The 16964-nt window shown below is 53.1% G+C and overlaps 1 protein-coding gene across 4 annotated transcripts in view; it reads left to right on the top strand.

Moving 5' to 3' along the window:
• Nucleotides 1-419: 419 nt before the first annotated feature.
• Nucleotides 420-16964, top strand: part of ADAMTS20 (ADAM metallopeptidase with thrombospondin type 1 motif 20) — a 170178-nt gene continuing 153633 nt past the window's right edge. For 3 of the 4 annotated variants that reach the window (XR_016213193.1, XM_089304054.1, XM_051850402.3), the window contains exons 1-2: nucleotides 544-763; nucleotides 955-1316. Coding sequence is in view for 3 of the 4 variants with exons in the window: in XM_089304054.1 (XP_089160180.1) it covers nucleotides 673-763; nucleotides 955-1316 (453 nt within the window). In the remaining variant the exon portion in view is untranslated. Of the gene's footprint in view, nucleotides 764-954; nucleotides 1317-16964 lie in introns of all 4 variants that reach the window. The other variant, XM_089304055.1, reaches the window with a different exon arrangement.

Here is a 16964-nt window from a genome sequence, read left to right as displayed (position 1 = left end):
GACGTTCATCAAGCTCAGAGCGTGGGTGTTCTTGTGCACACGGGGCTCCCCCAGAAATGACGACCTGGAAAGGAGAAGTAAACCCCAAGGCACTACCAGACGCGCAGCGCGAACCCAGCTGCGCTCTCCTCCTGCGCTGTCGGCCGCGTGCCGGGGACCCCCGCGCCCCGTCCCGCCGCTGCGCGCCTCGGGGATGGGAAACGTCCTCCCTGCGGCCCGAGGCGCGGCCCGAGGCGCGGCCCGAGGCGCGGCCCCAGCCCCAGCCCCGCCGGCCAGGGCGCGCCGGCGGCCCCGCAGCCTCGAGCGCCGCGCGTCCGCCAGGGGCCCGGGGGTCGCCGGCGCGCGGCGGAGGGAGGGGCGCGCCCCTCGCTGATTGGCCGGCGAGCCGGGGGCGGGCTCTCCTCGCGCTCCCGGGCGCTTAGGCTCGGCGGCCTCGCCACGGCCAGGTCCAGTCGGCTGCCCGCGCCGGGCGGACCTGCGGAGGCCTCCGCGGCGGCGGCGGGCGAGACAGCGGGCGAGCGGGCTGCGCGGCCGGGCGATGAGGCGGCGGCCCCGGGCGCGCGGGCGGGAGCAGCGGCGAGGCCGGCGGGCACGGGGCGCGGGCGGCTGCTACCGGCGTTGCTGAGCCGCCGCGCGGCCGAGGCGAGGGCGCGGGGTCCTCCCGTGGCAGCCATGCGGGCGGCCGAGTGGCTCGCGGGGCTGCTCTACCAGCTCTCACTCCTGGTCGCCCGCTCTTGGGAACTTCGCTTGCACCCCAGGCAAGGTGAGCGTCCGGCCGGCGAGAGCGGGAGCTGGGGGCAGCGGCTCGGCGCGAGGCCGCCGGGGAGGGCGCACCCGCGCCTGGGACGCTGTCAGGCGCGCGTGGGCGCGAGGGCTGCGCGCACGTGTGCGGGGCAGGGGGCGCGCCCGGTCGTGCTGGTCCCAGCCGCTGTGTGTGTGTGTGTGTGGTTGCAGAAGCCCTGGTGAAGACGCTGACCTCCTACGAGGTGGTGACCCCCGAGCGGGTCGACGAGTTCGGAGCTGCCTTCCCCGAGAGCCGCCACTTCAGCCGCAGAAGGCGCAGCCCCGGGGCGCCCGAGCCCACGCCGGCCCTGACCCTCTACCGCATCAGCGCCTACGGGCAGCTCTTCCAGCTGAACCTGAGCGCCGACGCCACCTTCCTGGCCGCGGGCTACACCGAGGTGCACCTGGGAGCCCCCGCGCGCGGGGCGCACGAGCGAGGCGCGGCGCCCCCAGACCTGCGCCACTGCTTCTACCGCGGCCGGGTGAACGCGCGCGCCGAGTTCACGGCTGTCTTCAGCCTGTGCGGGGGTCTGGTAAGCCGCGGGGGCCCTGCACCTCCTCGGGGTGGGGCAGCGGGATTCGCACTGGGTGGCTGGGAGTCCGGGATGACGCCCACCGAGGGGAGCCTGAGCCAGCAGCGGGGACAGGGGTTGGGAGAGCGTCTCTCCGAGGTCAGGGGGTGCCTGCCCGGGGGCGGGGGGCGGGGGGCGATGGCCGTCCGCAGGGCAGCCTCTGTCGCTGATGGGAACGCTTTGGGGCAGAGTCCCTGATTTTATTGAAGTTCGGTTCCAGGATTTAGAAGGATGCGAGGGAAAGCTTCCTGGGTAAGGTTTGGAAAGGAGCAGCGGTGGCCGTGGCTCCAAGTCTGTGGAGTAGCGTGGGAAGGGGCTGAGTCGTGGGCGGTGCATTACGGCGGATGCGTGGGGTGCGGAGTCCTCATTAGAGAGAAGAGCAAAGCGTGGGAACTTGGAGGACTTCACCGAAGAGGTGCTAGGAAGGCAGTGAAGTGCCCGGCGTTCTCGTTTCATTCGTTTCTTTCTGAGATGGGTTCTTAAGGTTTTTTTGTTTGTTTCCGCCATGAACTACTAATGCAGTTTGGTGAGAGCCGGGGCTGCTTCTCACCATGGCTTTTACACGTGTAAATAAAACATACAAGGCCAGCTCATGCATACTTCCTGTAAGGCATTGTTTATCAGGTCTGTTTTCTCCTGGGTTTTTGGGTGGGCATCCAGGCAGCCCTGTCAACTCTGATGTGTTATGGAAGTAGCGACTTGTTGGTGACACAGACACAATGTCAAGTTTTGCATCAAGTTTGGTGGAAGGAAGATGCCAGTTACTTTCCCATTCAGCTACCTGGAACTGCACCTGGGTTTCCCACAGGGTGGCAGGGGCCTGGGCACAGGAGCCTCATGGGATGCATCAGCAGGAAGCTGGATTGGAAGCAGAATCTGGGACTTGAACTGGCTGTCAGAGGAGGGAGGGAGGCATCCAAGTGGCGCCTTAACCCAGTGCAGCACAGTGCCTGCCCTGAGGCTTGATCAGTTCCCTTCTCCGATAGAGGAGTATTGCAAAGGAATAAGCACTAAGAATTTTGTCACGGAGTTTGGCGCCCAGTTGCCCAGCTTTTGTGCAGCAGTCTCTCGGGGCTACTTGAAAACATTGTCAGTGTTTATTTTTTAATAGAAAATTGGCAGTTCTCTCCAGGCTGAAATGTTAATACTTTCAGGCTAATTGATGACACTTTGTGTGAGCATTAGCCATTACCAGGTAAATTTGATAAGTCTATTGGCGCTTTTCCAAGCTGTTGTCTTGAGTTGGATTTACATGAGTGCCTTGAACAATTTCCTTCTTTTCTTCTGCAGTTCCTTCTTTTCAACTTGTAGTTGAAAGGGACACTTTGTAAAACCTTTTAAAATGACCTTACTTGGGAAAGCCTAGATTTGACAGATTTGCCATGGTCACTATATTTTCTTTACTTAGTGTCATGGAGAAAGCTTCCACGTGGACAGTGTTATTAGGAGGAGTGTCCTGCTTGCTTTGAGTCATGGAGTGGAGATAGTGCACATTATTGCTTAGTGCTCCCTCTTTGGATTCAGAACACAGTTGAGATTCTTTGGGTCATGATGGTTCACCCTCTTACCCTGTCTCAGTTTGGATATGGCTGCCTCTGTTATTAAATCATCGTGTTACCAATCTGATGTTTTAGCTTTACTTTTGATAAACTTACAGATTTCATCAGAATTTTTGATTTAACATTTAAAATTTTATTTCCATGCCTATATAAATAACCCTGTTTTACCTTAGTTTCTTTATCTTTGTATAGGATCCAGATGAACATGTCGGCCATTATGGAGATAGGTAGAAATTTTCCAATACATAGCGAATTACTAGTACCATCTTCTAAGTTTGTTTTTGCAATAGTGTGGTCATAACCAGGTAAGAGTCTAAATTGTCAATGAGATTAATGGCATCTCTTTGTTTGTTCTCATTTTTGGGATAAACTATGTATGTAAGATTGTGTACTTTTGTTTCTACCCCATCATGAATTTCCTTTAGATTAATAGTTTGTCAAAGAGTAAAACCTCTGGTAGTTTTTAGACTCCACTTGTCATTCTGTCATAATACTCATGTTGGTTTCAGATCAGTCTTTAGTCTCGGTGTTTGGGTACAGTGTGCTACCCTAAGCCTAGCGCATCTATGTAGTTGGGAGATCAGCACTGATACAAAGCCTGAGAACCCAGCCATGCTGACCTGCTGGCCTGTCCGTTTTGCTTCCTAACTTGTCTCTGGCATTTGCGTACCTGACTGTGATGCTCTGGCGTGGACCCCCAGCCGGCAGGTAAACACTAGAGCTGAGGTCTGTGGCTGGGTTTAGAACCAGTCTGATGACCTGAGGTTCTGTTCTTTTCCACGTGAAGTTCTGCTTTGCTTTCAGTGCTGAGCCAATGCCGGATGTCAAGTGAGTTTTCCTGAATATATTGAGATGAGCACGTGATCTTTGTGTGCTGTGCTGTTCTGTGCACTGCTGCAGTGAGGGACACACAGGTTGCATATTGAGCAGGGTAGGTTTTCGAGGTGTGTGTACCATCTGGGAGAAGGGTGAGGAGGAAGTCCCCCGCGGCTGGTGCTTTTCTGGCCCCAGCGGCTGACTTGGGGGCCTTTCTCCTGCTCAGTCGGAGCTCCCTGCCTTGCACACCCCTACCCCGGCTCTCACGGGTGCTGTGAATGTGATGCCCATTTGGGTTCTGGTCTGGTGAGTGCGTTGTGCAGCCCTCGTGTAGAGTCCCTTTGCTCTGGCTTGGCAGTTGGTGGCAGTCTTGCTGGCTGTTACCTGGCCTGAAACCCTCTGACATTTGAGAGTCAGCAGGGCCTCAGTCCTCTCTGGCCAGTGCTCCCAGACCTCTCAGTGGGTGTGGGGGCGATGCTGTCAGAGGCTCTTCCCTCGAGGCCCACCTGGCTGGCGTGCTGCAGCGCCTCTGGGCTGTCTGTGTGGACCGTCCCGTGTGCGCTCTCTGTCCGCATTTCAGTCCCAGTGGAAATTTCGCCTGCCTGCCTCCTCCTGCCTGTGTCCTTCCCCTGCGACCCTCTGTCCCCTTAGACTACGGAAGTGTCCGCATCGTCTCCTTTAGTTGAGTGCTGTCTTTGCCGCCTTCCCCGCTCCCATCTGTGCTAGCTGCTGGGGATGGGACTTGCAGCTGAAGGGAATGAAGACTAATCGAAGGAATGCTTCCCGAAGATTGTCCCTGTGCAGCCGTTTGGTACAGTCGGCACCCGGCATCGTCAGTGATGCCCTTTAGTTGCTGGTTTAGAATGAACTCAACACGGGGACTGATGGTGTTCATCCCCATTTCTGTAGGGTTAATTTTCTTCACTTTTGGAAGTCCTGGTATTTACATGTTTTTCTCTTTCACTGAATCGCCGAACCATGACTGGTGATGTTTAGTTTTCTCTGCAAGTGTTTTGAGCCCCAGTACCAGGAGGGGCTAAGAGCCTGCCAGAAGTTTCCTTTGTTTAATGTGTGCATAGCTTTTGCTTTTCTAATCTTTCTTTCTCTGTAATTTTTCTTTCCCATAAGTGTCTGTTTATCCCAGGATTCAGACATTTCCAAACAGAGGTTTATTTATACATTTCCAAAATCTATAGTACATCTTCACTTGGAGCTAATGATAAAGTTATCTGTAGGGACTGCAGAACAGCTGATCAGGCTCCTTAATTCCTTGCCACGCTGTCAGGGAATGTGCAGTTGCAGGCCTTAACGCCTTAGAGCGTTTCGTTGTCCGCCTTTCCGTGAGCGTGACCATGCTCTTGTCCCAGCGGAGTGCAGCGTCTGATGGACTGAGATTGATTGGCCCGCGCTGGTCAGCCCGGAACATACCCATTTCCCATGGAATGTCTGAGACGGCCTGGGCAGCCTCTGCTTGCATCACCCACAGGGCTGGCTTCTTCTGAAGGCGCTCAGGGACTCAGCTGGCTGGCTGGACGTTCACGTCACTATTCCTTGGTGGGATTTGAAGCAGCGCAGTCTTTCTGGTTGAACAAACAGTTTCCAGATGTTCTAAAACCAGCCGTTGCCTGTGGCACGCGCGGGATTCTGGTGGAGTAGCCCGGAGTGGCCCAGGCACCTTTTTGAAGTCTCTCATGTGAACTGCTCTGCCGCGTGTCAGGACCTGCTGCCCCCGATGACGGATGAGTGAACTGCTCTGGTGACTTCCTGTCCAGACAGGAAGTGCAAGTATGGAGAATGTCAGTGGCGTGTTGACTGGTTTTTGTCCATTCTTGTCTATTTTTTTGTGTGACTCTTTCCTAAACTTCCTGTTCCCAGCCCTAACACAGCCCTGGATTATGACCATGCTGGTCTGTATTGGTGTTTGTCTCCTTGGAAGAACGTGTCCGGCTCTCTTTGGATTGTGCTCGTACACAGACACGGAGTCACAGGGCAGCAGGGAGAGTTTCCTGTGCATCTGCTGTTAACAGTCTCCAGTGTGTGTTAGTCTAGGCTCCTCGAGAAGCAGATGCCAAAATGGGATTTCATTTAGGAGAGGGTCCTGTGTTAGAGGAACTCAGGAGAGAGCTGGGAGGGCCAAGTCCGCACAGAGAGGACTGAGGTTGCCTAGAGGAGCCTGGGCTTCAGGCTTCAGCGTCCAGCCAAGTCTTCCTGGAGAGGAGTCCCAGGCCTCCCCAAGGTGGGTCTGCCTTAGGATCCCCAGCGCACTCTGTCACTGACTGGGAGCATGGCCGCGGCGACACTGTGGGGACTTCGAAGTGGCCTTGGACAGTTATGCTCTGAGAATGCTCCAGGCCCCCACGTGGTGGCTTCAGGCACAGGAGCAGTTAATGGAGGTACAGTCTGCTAAGTGTGGTTATGAGAGGTGTGTATGAAGCACGGTGTGAACTGGAAGGAGAGGGTCGGAGCTGTGCTGGGGGAGGCTTCCAGGATGGACTTGGAAGGATGACCGAGTGCGTTTGCATGTGATGACTCAGGAGTTCCGTGCGAGGCTGACGGGGGCGTGGAACTGTGAACACTGACATAACCACACGTGCACAGTTCTGCTCTTGACCTCACAGGACAGGCCATAGTCAGGACACAGGTGCACTGAAATAGCATGTAAGGTGACCTGCAGGCTGTGCGCCTAAGGTGAATGTGAAACAAACGGATTTGGGCTTTAGACTTGGGTCCCTGAGTCGTCTCCTGTGTTTGATTGTACACGTTTCCTGATTCAGAAATCCCTAAATCCTAGACACTTCCGGTCCCAAGGACTTCAGATAAGGTACGTTCAGTCTGTAAGGTGTATTTAAAGGCCAGCGCCGCAGCTTACTAGGCTAATCCTCCGCCTGCAGCGCCGGCACACCGGGTTCTAGTCCCAGTCAGGGCGCTGGATTCTGTCCTGGTTGCCCCTCTTCCAGGCCAGCTCTCTGCTGTGGCCAGGGAGTACAGTGGAGGATGGCCCAAGTCCTTGGGCCCTGCACCCCATGGGACACCAGGAGAAGCACCTGGCTCCTGCTATCGGATCAGCACGGTGCGCAAGCCGCGGCGGCCATTGGAGGGTGAACCAATGGCAAAAGGAAGACCTTTCTCTCTGTCTCTCTCTCTCACTGTCCACTCTGCCTGTCAAAAAAAAAAAAAAAAAAAGTATATTTAAGCTATCCAGTGCATACTGATATTAATTGATCATTTTTTTAAATTTCCGGTAGATAAATGTCACACATCTACTACCTCCTTGCCACTGTGGGTATGGGTACAGTAATGTCCTTCCTGTTGGGCCAGCCTTGCATTTGTTAACTAAAACTGCTTCTGTGAGCTGGATAGAGAAGCCAATGGCTGCTAGCTGCCGCAGCCCAGAGATGGCACAGACTGTGTACGTCCAGTCAGTGGAACCAGTTGCCCAGCCGTCCCTGCGTGTGAGGGGCTGGCTTCTGAGGGCCAGCAGTCCCTCCACAAGGAGGAGGAGAACACTGACCCCGAGGGTTACAGCAGGCTGCCCCCGGTCACCTTGCCTCTCTTGGCTCCTCTCTTCCTGTCTGTGACGCACGCTGGTCTTCTGTGCAAGGACTCCCCGGCCTGCACAGAGGCACTGCCCCTGCTCCAAGTCCAGGACCTCCGGGGTGTGTGCAGGATCCTCCAGGAAGCCTTCGGGGGGTGTTTGTGGCTTGGCAACCTGGGACTTGAAAATACTCATCCCATGCACCTGCCCAAGGCCAACTGCCCACGGCAAACACCCTCCCCTGAGCCCACTGCAGAGAGAAGGGCAGCACTTGGGAGGCACTGATCGTTCCTGGGGGGAGTCGTGGTGCCCCTTAGCCGGCCGGAGGCGAGGTCCTTGGGTACGTGCTGCCCCGTCCTGGGAGCTGCATGCAGCTGCCAGGGCTTTTGGTGCCGCCATTCGCGTCTTGTCCTTCCTCCTCTGTGGTTCTCTCTAACCTGGTCTGATGGAGGAAGCTGTCTGGGGGCCTCCGGCAGGCTTGGGTGATGCTCAGGACCTGTGAGTCATTTTACAGTAAGTGGCTGGCTCCTGGTTGCTTCGACGCTGTGATTCCCCGATTCTTCAGGGGGCTTCTACAGTAGAGTGACAAGTCTTGGGTGAATGAGTCAGTCATTGTTTTGTTTTCTTGATCCTGATGGGCTCAGGCTTGGTGAGAGACCAGTCTCTTTTTTGGGTGAGCTATCAGCAGATGTTTCTTATCTCTTTTTACTTCTGTATTGGAGATCTAGGGTATCCGATAGGGTGGAGAAAAATGCTGCCTCCAGGGAGAAGAAAGACACAGCTTCAAAAAATCACATTGAGTCAGGCAGGCAGACTGGCAGAGCGAGCTCTTGATGCTGGCTCCCTCCCCAGATGCCTGCAACGGCAGTAGCTGGGCCAGGTTGAACCCAGGAGCTGGAACACAGTCCAGGTCTCCCATGTGAGTGGCAGGAAGCCAATAACCCGATTCATCCCTGCTGCCTCCAGGAGTCTGTATTAACCGGAAGCTGGAGTGCGAGCAGAGCTGGCTGTCAAACCGAGGTGCTGTGACGTGGGTAGCAGGCGTCCTAACCGGTGTCGTCACCTCGGTGCCACACCAGCCCAAGCCTTCTTCAAAGAAGAAAAAAGAAACTGAGTTTTGGGCTTCATACTTCTGGAGCTAGTTCTTACGTTTGCTTTTTATCATTGATTTATGCCTTGGTTCAGTGTGTGGTGGTGGCCTCGATACTGATCAGGGAAGTTAAACTGAGGAACTGTTGGCGAGAAGAACTTAGGTACACTGAACCTCTGCCGTCCTCGTCATGGCCTGAGCCCTCTGTCGGCGGCGGTTTTGGTGGAGAACTGCTCATGCTGCTTCACGGCGTGTTCAGTTTCCAGACAGTCCTCGAGCACCTGTGAGGAACGGCACTGTCATACCCAGCGCCTTTCTTAGCAGATCGGGTGGATGGAAGGGTTTCAGTTGTTCTTGAGTCATGGAGCCGAGGGTCAGAGCGGTGCGTTGAGTCACCCAAGATGCCGGGAGTGCAGGCCAGGACCTGGACCTGTTTTCTTGTCAACATTGGCTTGTTGATTCTCTTGATAGTGATTTTATGGTTAAAGAATGCAGAACGAAGTGCTTTTTAACAACTCAGCAGGGCCCTATTTTTATGTGTTGCTTTGCAGCTGCCAGTGCTTACGTGACAATGACTTGGGAAAAGAGCACAGCGGGCTGTGTTCCGTGTTGGTTGTTCTGCCCTTAATGAGAGCTGAGAGTGTGTTACTGGCTGTGGCAGCGGTACTTGGTGGTACATGGATTTGCCATGTATCTGCAGAAAAACACATGAAGGGTGCTGCAATTCTGAAATAAGAGCATTCTGAACGTCCGGTACGTGTGGGAATTTCGGCCTGTGGGCATCGCTGGCCCTAGCCGTGCAGGCGCGATTGCCTGTCGGACAGCCTGGCATTGCTGTAATGGGAACTCCCTGCGCCTGTGGAAGGTAGCCTTCTCCTTTTAAAACAGTCATTGACAAACAGGGCTTGCACTTTGATTGACGTTTATGAGTCAAGTTGCAATGCCCATCTGCAGACAGGCAGGCTGCTAAAAATACGCCATGACCTAAAAGTCATTCCGTGAGCCACCTGTCATGTTACAGTCCCGATCCTTTACCAGGTCCCGTTCCAAGTTAAGGAAAAGTGAAGCCCTTTGTTAGGAGCAGGATCTGAGGCAGAGCCCTCCAAGTGTTCCTACTGGAAGGGAAAGTTTCCTGCTTGGGGGTGGATTATGGGAAAATTGACGTAAGCGCAGTGCTTTGAAGTCCTTCGTGGATGATAAGGGGAATCACTCGGAGGACAGAGTGTTTGCCATTGTATTCTTAAACTTGATGTTTTTAAACATGGGGTTTTGTGTCAGGTAAAGCCTTTGGGTCATCCTTAGCAGGCTGGAGTGTCCAGCACCGCCTGGAGAGGAGGTGCCGAGGCCCCTGGACAGGCCCGTCCAGCACTTCTCTTCTGGGCTGCACCCGCCTGTCCCTTCATGGGGCCTCACCCTCAGGTTTTGGTCCATAGGCACGTAGAAGCATCCAGAGGCAGGCATGCTTGCCGCGTTGGGAGGGGTTGTGTGCGGCCGTCCCCCAGGGTGCCCTAGGTGCGCTGCGCTCGCTGCTGGCTCCGCTCCTAGTGAGCCATCCCAGGACTATTTGTAGCTTTCCCAAGGCGAGATCACATTTCCCCTCTTCAGCACGCTTGCTGAGAAAGGCAGAAAGGGATTTTCCATGGATCCACGGCCTCAGGTTTCAAGACCTGTCGCTCTGGTTGAAATAGTCTTCTGGGAAGACAGCGAGCTCAGGTTTGGGAATGTGTTCAAAACCGTCAGTTGGTAGTTGGAGTTGGGACACAGACGCTGGCAGAATTAGTGAACCGTGCTTCGGTGCAGGCTGCTGGAGGGTACCGGAGACATCAGTAAGTGTTCTTAAGATGTACAGCTCGGCTTTTTTATTTTATAGGCTTACATCGCAGGACTTTGTCTCACAGAATTTGAGTAATTTTTTTTTTTTTTTGTGACAGGCAGAGTGGACAGTGAGAGAGAGAGAGACAGAGAGAAAGGTCTTCCTTTGCCATTGGTTCACCCTCCAATGGCCACCGCGGAGGCGCGCTGCGGCTGGCACACCGCGCTGATCCGGTGGCAGGAGCCAGGAGCCAGGTGCTTTTCCTGGTCTCCCATGGGGTGCAGGGCCCAAGCACCTGGGCCATCCTCCACTGCACTCCCTGGCCACAGCAGAGGGCTGGCCTGGAAGAGGGGCAACCGGGAAAGAATCCGGCGCCCCGACCGGGACTAGAACCCGGTGTGCCGGCGCCGCTAGGCGGAGGATTAGCCTAGTGAGCCGCGGCGCCGGCCTTGAGTAATTTTTAAACCATGTAAAAAAAAATACTTGATCCTAAAGTACTAGCATATTATCAAAGAGTGCCTACACATTTTACTTTTCAACCCAGAGAGAAAACTGTGGTGTACATTTGTATCAGGCAGGTTTCAAGACTTCCTTAAGAATATTTGGGGTCCGGCAGTGTAGGCCTCCACCTGCAGTGCCGGCGTCCAGTATGGATGCCAGTTCTAGTCCCGGCTGCTCCACCTTCAGTCCAGCTCTCTGTTGTGGCCTGGGAAAGCAGCAGAAGATGGCCCAAGTGCTTAGACCCCTGAATCCTCATGGGAGGACCCAGAAGAGGCTCCTGGCTTCAGATCGGCCCAGCTCCAGCTGTTGTAGCATTTTGAGGAGTGAAACCAGTGGATACAAGATCTCTCTGTCTGTCTCTCCCTCTCTCTGTAACTCTGCCTCTCAAATACATAAATTTAAAAAAAAAATTTGTTGCTAAAATGTTCATTCCTGCAGCTATATAGTGAATGCCTGCGATGTTTCAGGCAGCAATTTAGAAGCAAGAACTATGAAGAGAGTAAGCTGTCACTCTTGTGATAATCATCTAGTGATAATTATAATAAAGAAAAGTTTATGGGTGGAATTACTACAATCATTTTCCTGGCTTTCCATGTTTATTCAGTTAAAATAGTAATTTAAGCTATGTGTTGATGGTGAAATTTAAACAATTTTTAAAGTTATTCCCAAATAACTTAAAAATATTTATAATTAAGAAATATTTTAATTAAAAAATATTTATGGCTGGTGCCGCAGCTCAATAGGCTAATCCTCCACCTAGTGGCTCCGGCACACCGGGTTCTAGTCCCGGTTGGGGCGCCGGATTCTGTCCTGGTTGCCCCTCTTCCAGGCCAGCTCTCTGCTGTGGCCCGGGAAGGCAGTAGAGGATGGCCCAGGTGCTTGTGCCCTGCACCCCATGGGAGACCAGGATAAGTACCTGGCTCCTGCCTTCGGATCAGCGCGGTGCGCCGGCTGCAGCGGCGGCCATTGGAGGGTGAACCAACGGCAAAGGAAGACCTTTCTCTCTGTCTGTCTCTCTCACTGTCCACTCTGCCTGTCCAAAAAAAAAAAAAAAAAAGAAATATTTATAATTAAGAAGTGGAAGCACAGTCCCTTTCAGTAAGGCTGGGCTTGTCGCATGCATCATCCGTTGTTTATTTCAGATTTGTCTCTTGAGAGAAGCTTGCATTTCTCTGCAGCCGAGGGCCAGTGAAGCCAGGGACAGACCCCTGGGCCTGCTCTGGGAGTGTCGAGCCTTTGCAGGTCCAGGATGCCGCTGGCCTGGCCTCTGCGTCTGACCCATCCCTGCTTCCTGTCTGCTGGTGGGCCCGCCTTGGCCCCCTGGACTCGTCTGGCAGCTTCTGTCGCATCACCAGTGGGTGCTCCCCTAGGATTTTCTGTGGCTGCCTGCTCCTCACGGAGCCTCAGCCCGGCCGTCTCCGCTAGGACGCGCTGTCTCCGTCTCTGCCTCGGGTTCTTCACTGCTCTGACTGCCGGCCGCAGTGTGATATTTGCCGCCTGACCTCCGCCCTGTCAGCTGCTGAAGGCCGTGCTGTCACAAGCTCACCTCTGCACCTGCAGCGCCCGCGGCACTCCTGGCCTGAGGTTGTGTTCCTTAGTCTTCGCCGGCGGTGTGGGCTGACCAGTGCCGTGGAGCGAGGCTTGCAGCATGCGCTGTGTGGCCAGGCGGTTACACTGTGGTCCCGCCTCTTACTCCATGTGAGACGTGCACAGCTTGCACAACCCGCCTGTCTCGGTTAGCTTCCGTGCTCAGTGCGAACAGTAAGGTCAGGGAGCTCTTGTCATCGTGTGTGCACACCTGTGTGAGTGGCTGCCATCTGACTTGTTTCTTGGGCTCGGCTCTTCCTGCTACCACAAATGCCTGCCCCAGATGACAGCGGGCAGGGGTCTCTGCCGAAGCTGGACACGAGAGTCGTTCTTTCCACGCTCTCTGCTGGCTCACTCAGTGCAAGCCCTCACCCTCTCATGCCCTGATGTCTGCCCCTTGCCTGGGCCCCCTTCGCTGACTGTGACACTGCTGCACCTGCTGGAGCTGTGACTGTGGCTCTGCCCCTCCCTCTCCCTCCTCAGACCCTTCCACGGTTCACGAGTTCCTTCTCACAACGTTTAATTCACCCTTAATAAAATGTGAAAGAAGGGGCTGGCAGTGTGGCTTAGTGGATTAAGCCACCACCTATGACACTGGCTTCCCAGATGGGTGCCAGTTTGAGTCCTGACTGCTCCACTTCTGATCCAACTCCCTGCTAATGCGCCCAGGGAAGCAGCGGAAGATGGCTCAAGTCTTCGGTCTCCTGGACCCATGTGAGAGACCTGGTTGGAGCTCCTGGCTCCTGGCTTTGGCCTGGCCCAACCCTGGCTGCTGTGGCCATTTGGGAGAGACAACCAGTGGATAGAAGGTCATTTTCTTTGTCTCTATTTCTGTAACTTTGCCTTTCAAGTAAATTTTTTAAAAAATACAAAAGGAACCAATTATATTAAAATGGGTTTTTAGGATGTTAAAGAGAGGGAATAGCACATCAGTAATGTGACTAACACCAGCATAGCAACAGTGCTTCGAGGCATCTGGAAAGTTCTCAGGCCACCTGTGCCTTTGTGGCAGTGTTCCTCGGGCTTGTTCCTTCTTTTGTGCTGAAGGGAAGGCTCAGCCTCGGCGAGAGGTTAACGACAATCAGGATGTCTGTCTTTTCACCCGAGGTGATGGCTTCCCCGCGTTCACAGTCTGCATTTTCTGCCTCTGCCCTGCTTCCAAGCCAGTGTCTCGCCTCTGCTTCCCATCAGCTGAGCAGACAGCGTTGCGGGGAGTCGCTCTCTTGGTTTGGCAGGGGTGCTCTGTGTCCCATTTCGGCCGTGTCTCAGATCCCCAGGCAGCACTGGAAGCTCGGGTAGGCCTCTGCCTAGGCGTAGGGACGTCTACACATAGCAGTAAATAGGGCACGTGACGCATGCTCACAGAATCACGCAGGTGTCCTGTCTTTTCAGGGCTGGGGTGGGCGTGTGGTTCACCTGGTCAGGGAGGAGCTTCCTGAGTAGTTGCTACGTTTTTTAGCCAGACTGGAAGGTGAGGTGGGGGATCAGGCAGCTGTCTGAGCTGAGCAGGAGGTCAGACCTGTGGGTGCCCCTACTTGCTCCTCCCCTGCCACCTCGTTGTTTCTCATCTATGCGCCCAGAGTTTCTTTGGTAGTAGCCAGCAATAGAAAGACCTAGTGTATGTTTCTGTTCATTGGTTACACAAATGGTCACACAGTGTGCATCTTGTTCTACAGTTTTTAGCTTTGCTTTACTAACACTAAGGTCCTTAAGAAAGGTCATAGGAAAGGCATATTACAAAAAGCTGTATGTGGGTTTCACAATGAGTTGAACCCAAGTAAACCTACCCTGTGATTCCATTTTTCCGTGAGTGTTTTGTTGAAGTGCCCTCATGTGCACTGGAATTCTTTCCATACTCTTCATAAAATGTTCACTCTTTTTTAAAAAAAATTTGTCTCTAACCGCAGGAGTTATGTGAACAGACGCTATCCTTGGACTTGTGAACTGGTTTCAATATTTCATGGTTAGGAACAGTGCTTGGGGCTGGCATTGGTGCCTGGTGGGTAACACCCTTGGCTGCAACAACGGCATCCCATGTGGGTGCCAATTCTTGTCCTGGCTGCTCCCCTTCCAATCTAGCTGCCTCCTAACAGCCTGAGAAAACACCGGAGGATGGCACAGGTGTTTGGGCCCCTGCTACCCACATGGGAGACACGGAAGAAGCACCTGGTTCCCTGCCTCAGCCTGGCCCAGCGGGCATCTGGGGAGTGAACCAGAGAATGGGAGATCTCTTGTTCTCCCTGTTACTCTGACTTTAAAAGATTTTATTTATTTATTTTGAAAGACACAGTAACAGAAGCAGAGGCAGAGATTAATCTTGCATCCATGGATTCACTCCCCAAATGGCTGCAACAGCCAGTGCTGGGCCGATCCAAAGCCAGGAGCTTTTTCTGGGTCTCCCCTGTGGGTGCAGGGGCCCAAGCACTTGGACCATCTTCCGCTGCTTTTGCAGGTTTATTAGCAGGGAGCTGGATGGGAAGTGGAGCTGCCAGGATTTGAACCAGCACCCTTATGGGATGCTGGCACTGCAGACGGTGGCTTTACTCACTATGCCACAGCACCAGCCCCATAAATAAAATCTTAAAAAAAAAAAAAAGAATTCGACCTGTGCAGACCTTCATTGCATGGATGGTGAGCTCTCACAGGTGGGCTGCAGCACCAGAGGACAAGTGCATCCGTACTTGTGATAGGTGTTGCTGAATTGCTGTACATCATGAGTACGCTCATCTCCATTCTTGACAGTAATTCCAAGGTGCCTGTTTGTCCACAGACATGTACCTGGAGAACAGTAAAAGCTTTGAAAGATCGGCTGATCTCATAGGTGATAATGACTTCCCCACTTAGTATGCCTGTCTATTCTGAATGAAGCTGAAAATTTTCCCCTTTTTGTGATATGCCTCTTAGTGTTCCTACCCATCTTTACTTTGAATCCTGGTCTGATTTTTTTTTTAAATTGATTTCGAGGATTTAAACATTGAAACATTTTTGGAATTTTAAAAGCGCAGTACAGAAACAGCTCCTTTTCAGAGCGTCCGTTGGCAGTCCCCTCGGTGGCAGAGGAGCAGTGTGTCTTGCTGCTGGTTTTGCCTTTGACCCTCCGTGGAGTGTTTATGCCACGTAGAAGTTTAGATTTTAGTATATTAGAATGACTGATGCTACTGCAAAGTCGAAAAGGAATTATCTTCTAACGCATTTATGGTTTGTTTTGAATGTGTATACCATGGATCCTTTGAGACTTAATCTATGTGCAGTGGATCCAAAATAATTTTTTCCAGCTGTCTGTCTAGTTGCTGCTGTATTGTTAAAGAAATACTCAGTTTCATGTCGATTTGACATGCTTCCCCTATCTAAATGAACTTCAGAAAGTTCATGGAAAATGAAATTGAAAGACAAACTTGTTTTGAAGTGCGAGCGCAGTTTCTCACCAGACACGCTTTCTGTGAACTTCTGTGTGACGCAGGATTTCGTGCGCACCTTTCTGCCCAGCCCGCGGCTCTGCAGGTGCTGGCCTCGAGAATTTTGTATGCACTGGCCAACCTTCTGGTGCCGTGTAGTTCCCATCTCGCCGCAGTGTCCTCCCACAATCATCTTGGTATTTCTGATCATCTTCCTCTGCAGTTTGAATATTAAGAATGTGTCGGTATTTTGTAAGAGTCGGGGTTTGTGTGGAGCCCTCCATGTTGGAGGTCACACTCTTCGCAGACCCAGCTGGTTCTGTGTGCGCTCTGGTTCTCCAGGGAGCCCCGGCATTGTGCAGTATCTGTCAGACATCTTACTTGTTTAATTTTTGTAAATGGGGTTGCTTCTTCCACACTACGTTGTAATTGCTACTGTAGTATATAGGACAATTCTTAAAGCCTGAATTCACTGTGTCTCGAACTTCACTTAGTGTTCATGGTACTTCTTCAGTTAATTTTATTATGTTGAAGGTCAGTACTGATATAATCTAGGAAGATGGCAGTTTTACTTGCTCCTTTTCAATTCCTTGTATATCTAATCTCTTTCATTTATCTGATTCTGTTTTTTAGTATAGGGCAGGCTTGCGTTCCTGATTAAGAGGCAGTGTTCCCGGTTGCCCTTCTTCCAGGCCAGCCCTCTGCTGTGGCCAGGGAGTGCAGTGGAGGATGGCCCAGGTGCTTGGGCCCTGCACCCCATGGGAGACCAGGATAAGCACCTGGATCCTGGCTCCTGCCATCGGATCAGCGCGGTGCGCCGGCCGCAGCGCGCCGGCCGCGGCGGCCATTGGAGGGTGAACCAACGGCAAAGGAAGACCTTTCTCTCTGTCTCTCTCTCTCACTGTCCACTCTGCCTGTCAAAAAAATAAAAAAAATAAAAAAAAAATAATAAAAAACAGAGGCAGTGTTTTCAGTAGATCTTCATTTTACATGATGCTGTTTTGTTTTTTTTTCCTGGCTGTGATACATGTCATGTTAAGGAAGCATCCTTCTACTTCTGCTCCACTTTATTGTTTCCAAATCAAAAATACTTATTGAGGAAGTGGGCATTGAGCCTTGCAGTTAAGATGCCCCATCCCCCCTAGGATCCCTGGGTTTGATACCCAGCTCCTGGCTCCAGCTTCCTGCCATTGTAGCCCCTGGGAGGCAGCGGTGATGACTAACATAGGGTCCTGCCACGCACGTGGGAGACCCGTGCTGAGTCCTGCCTGGGGTCTGCTAGGGTCCTGCCTCTGCGCAGCTGCAGCCATTAT

This window comes from Oryctolagus cuniculus, chromosome 9 (genome assembly GCF_051225735.1).
Source record: "Oryctolagus cuniculus isolate XC-2025 breed Fujian yellow rabbit chromosome 9, ASM5122573v1, whole genome shotgun sequence".
Lineage (NCBI taxonomy): Eukaryota > Metazoa > Chordata > Mammalia > Lagomorpha > Leporidae > Oryctolagus > Oryctolagus cuniculus.
Note: the sequence above shows the minus strand (reverse complement) of the source record. Positions and strands in the feature narration are given on the sequence as shown.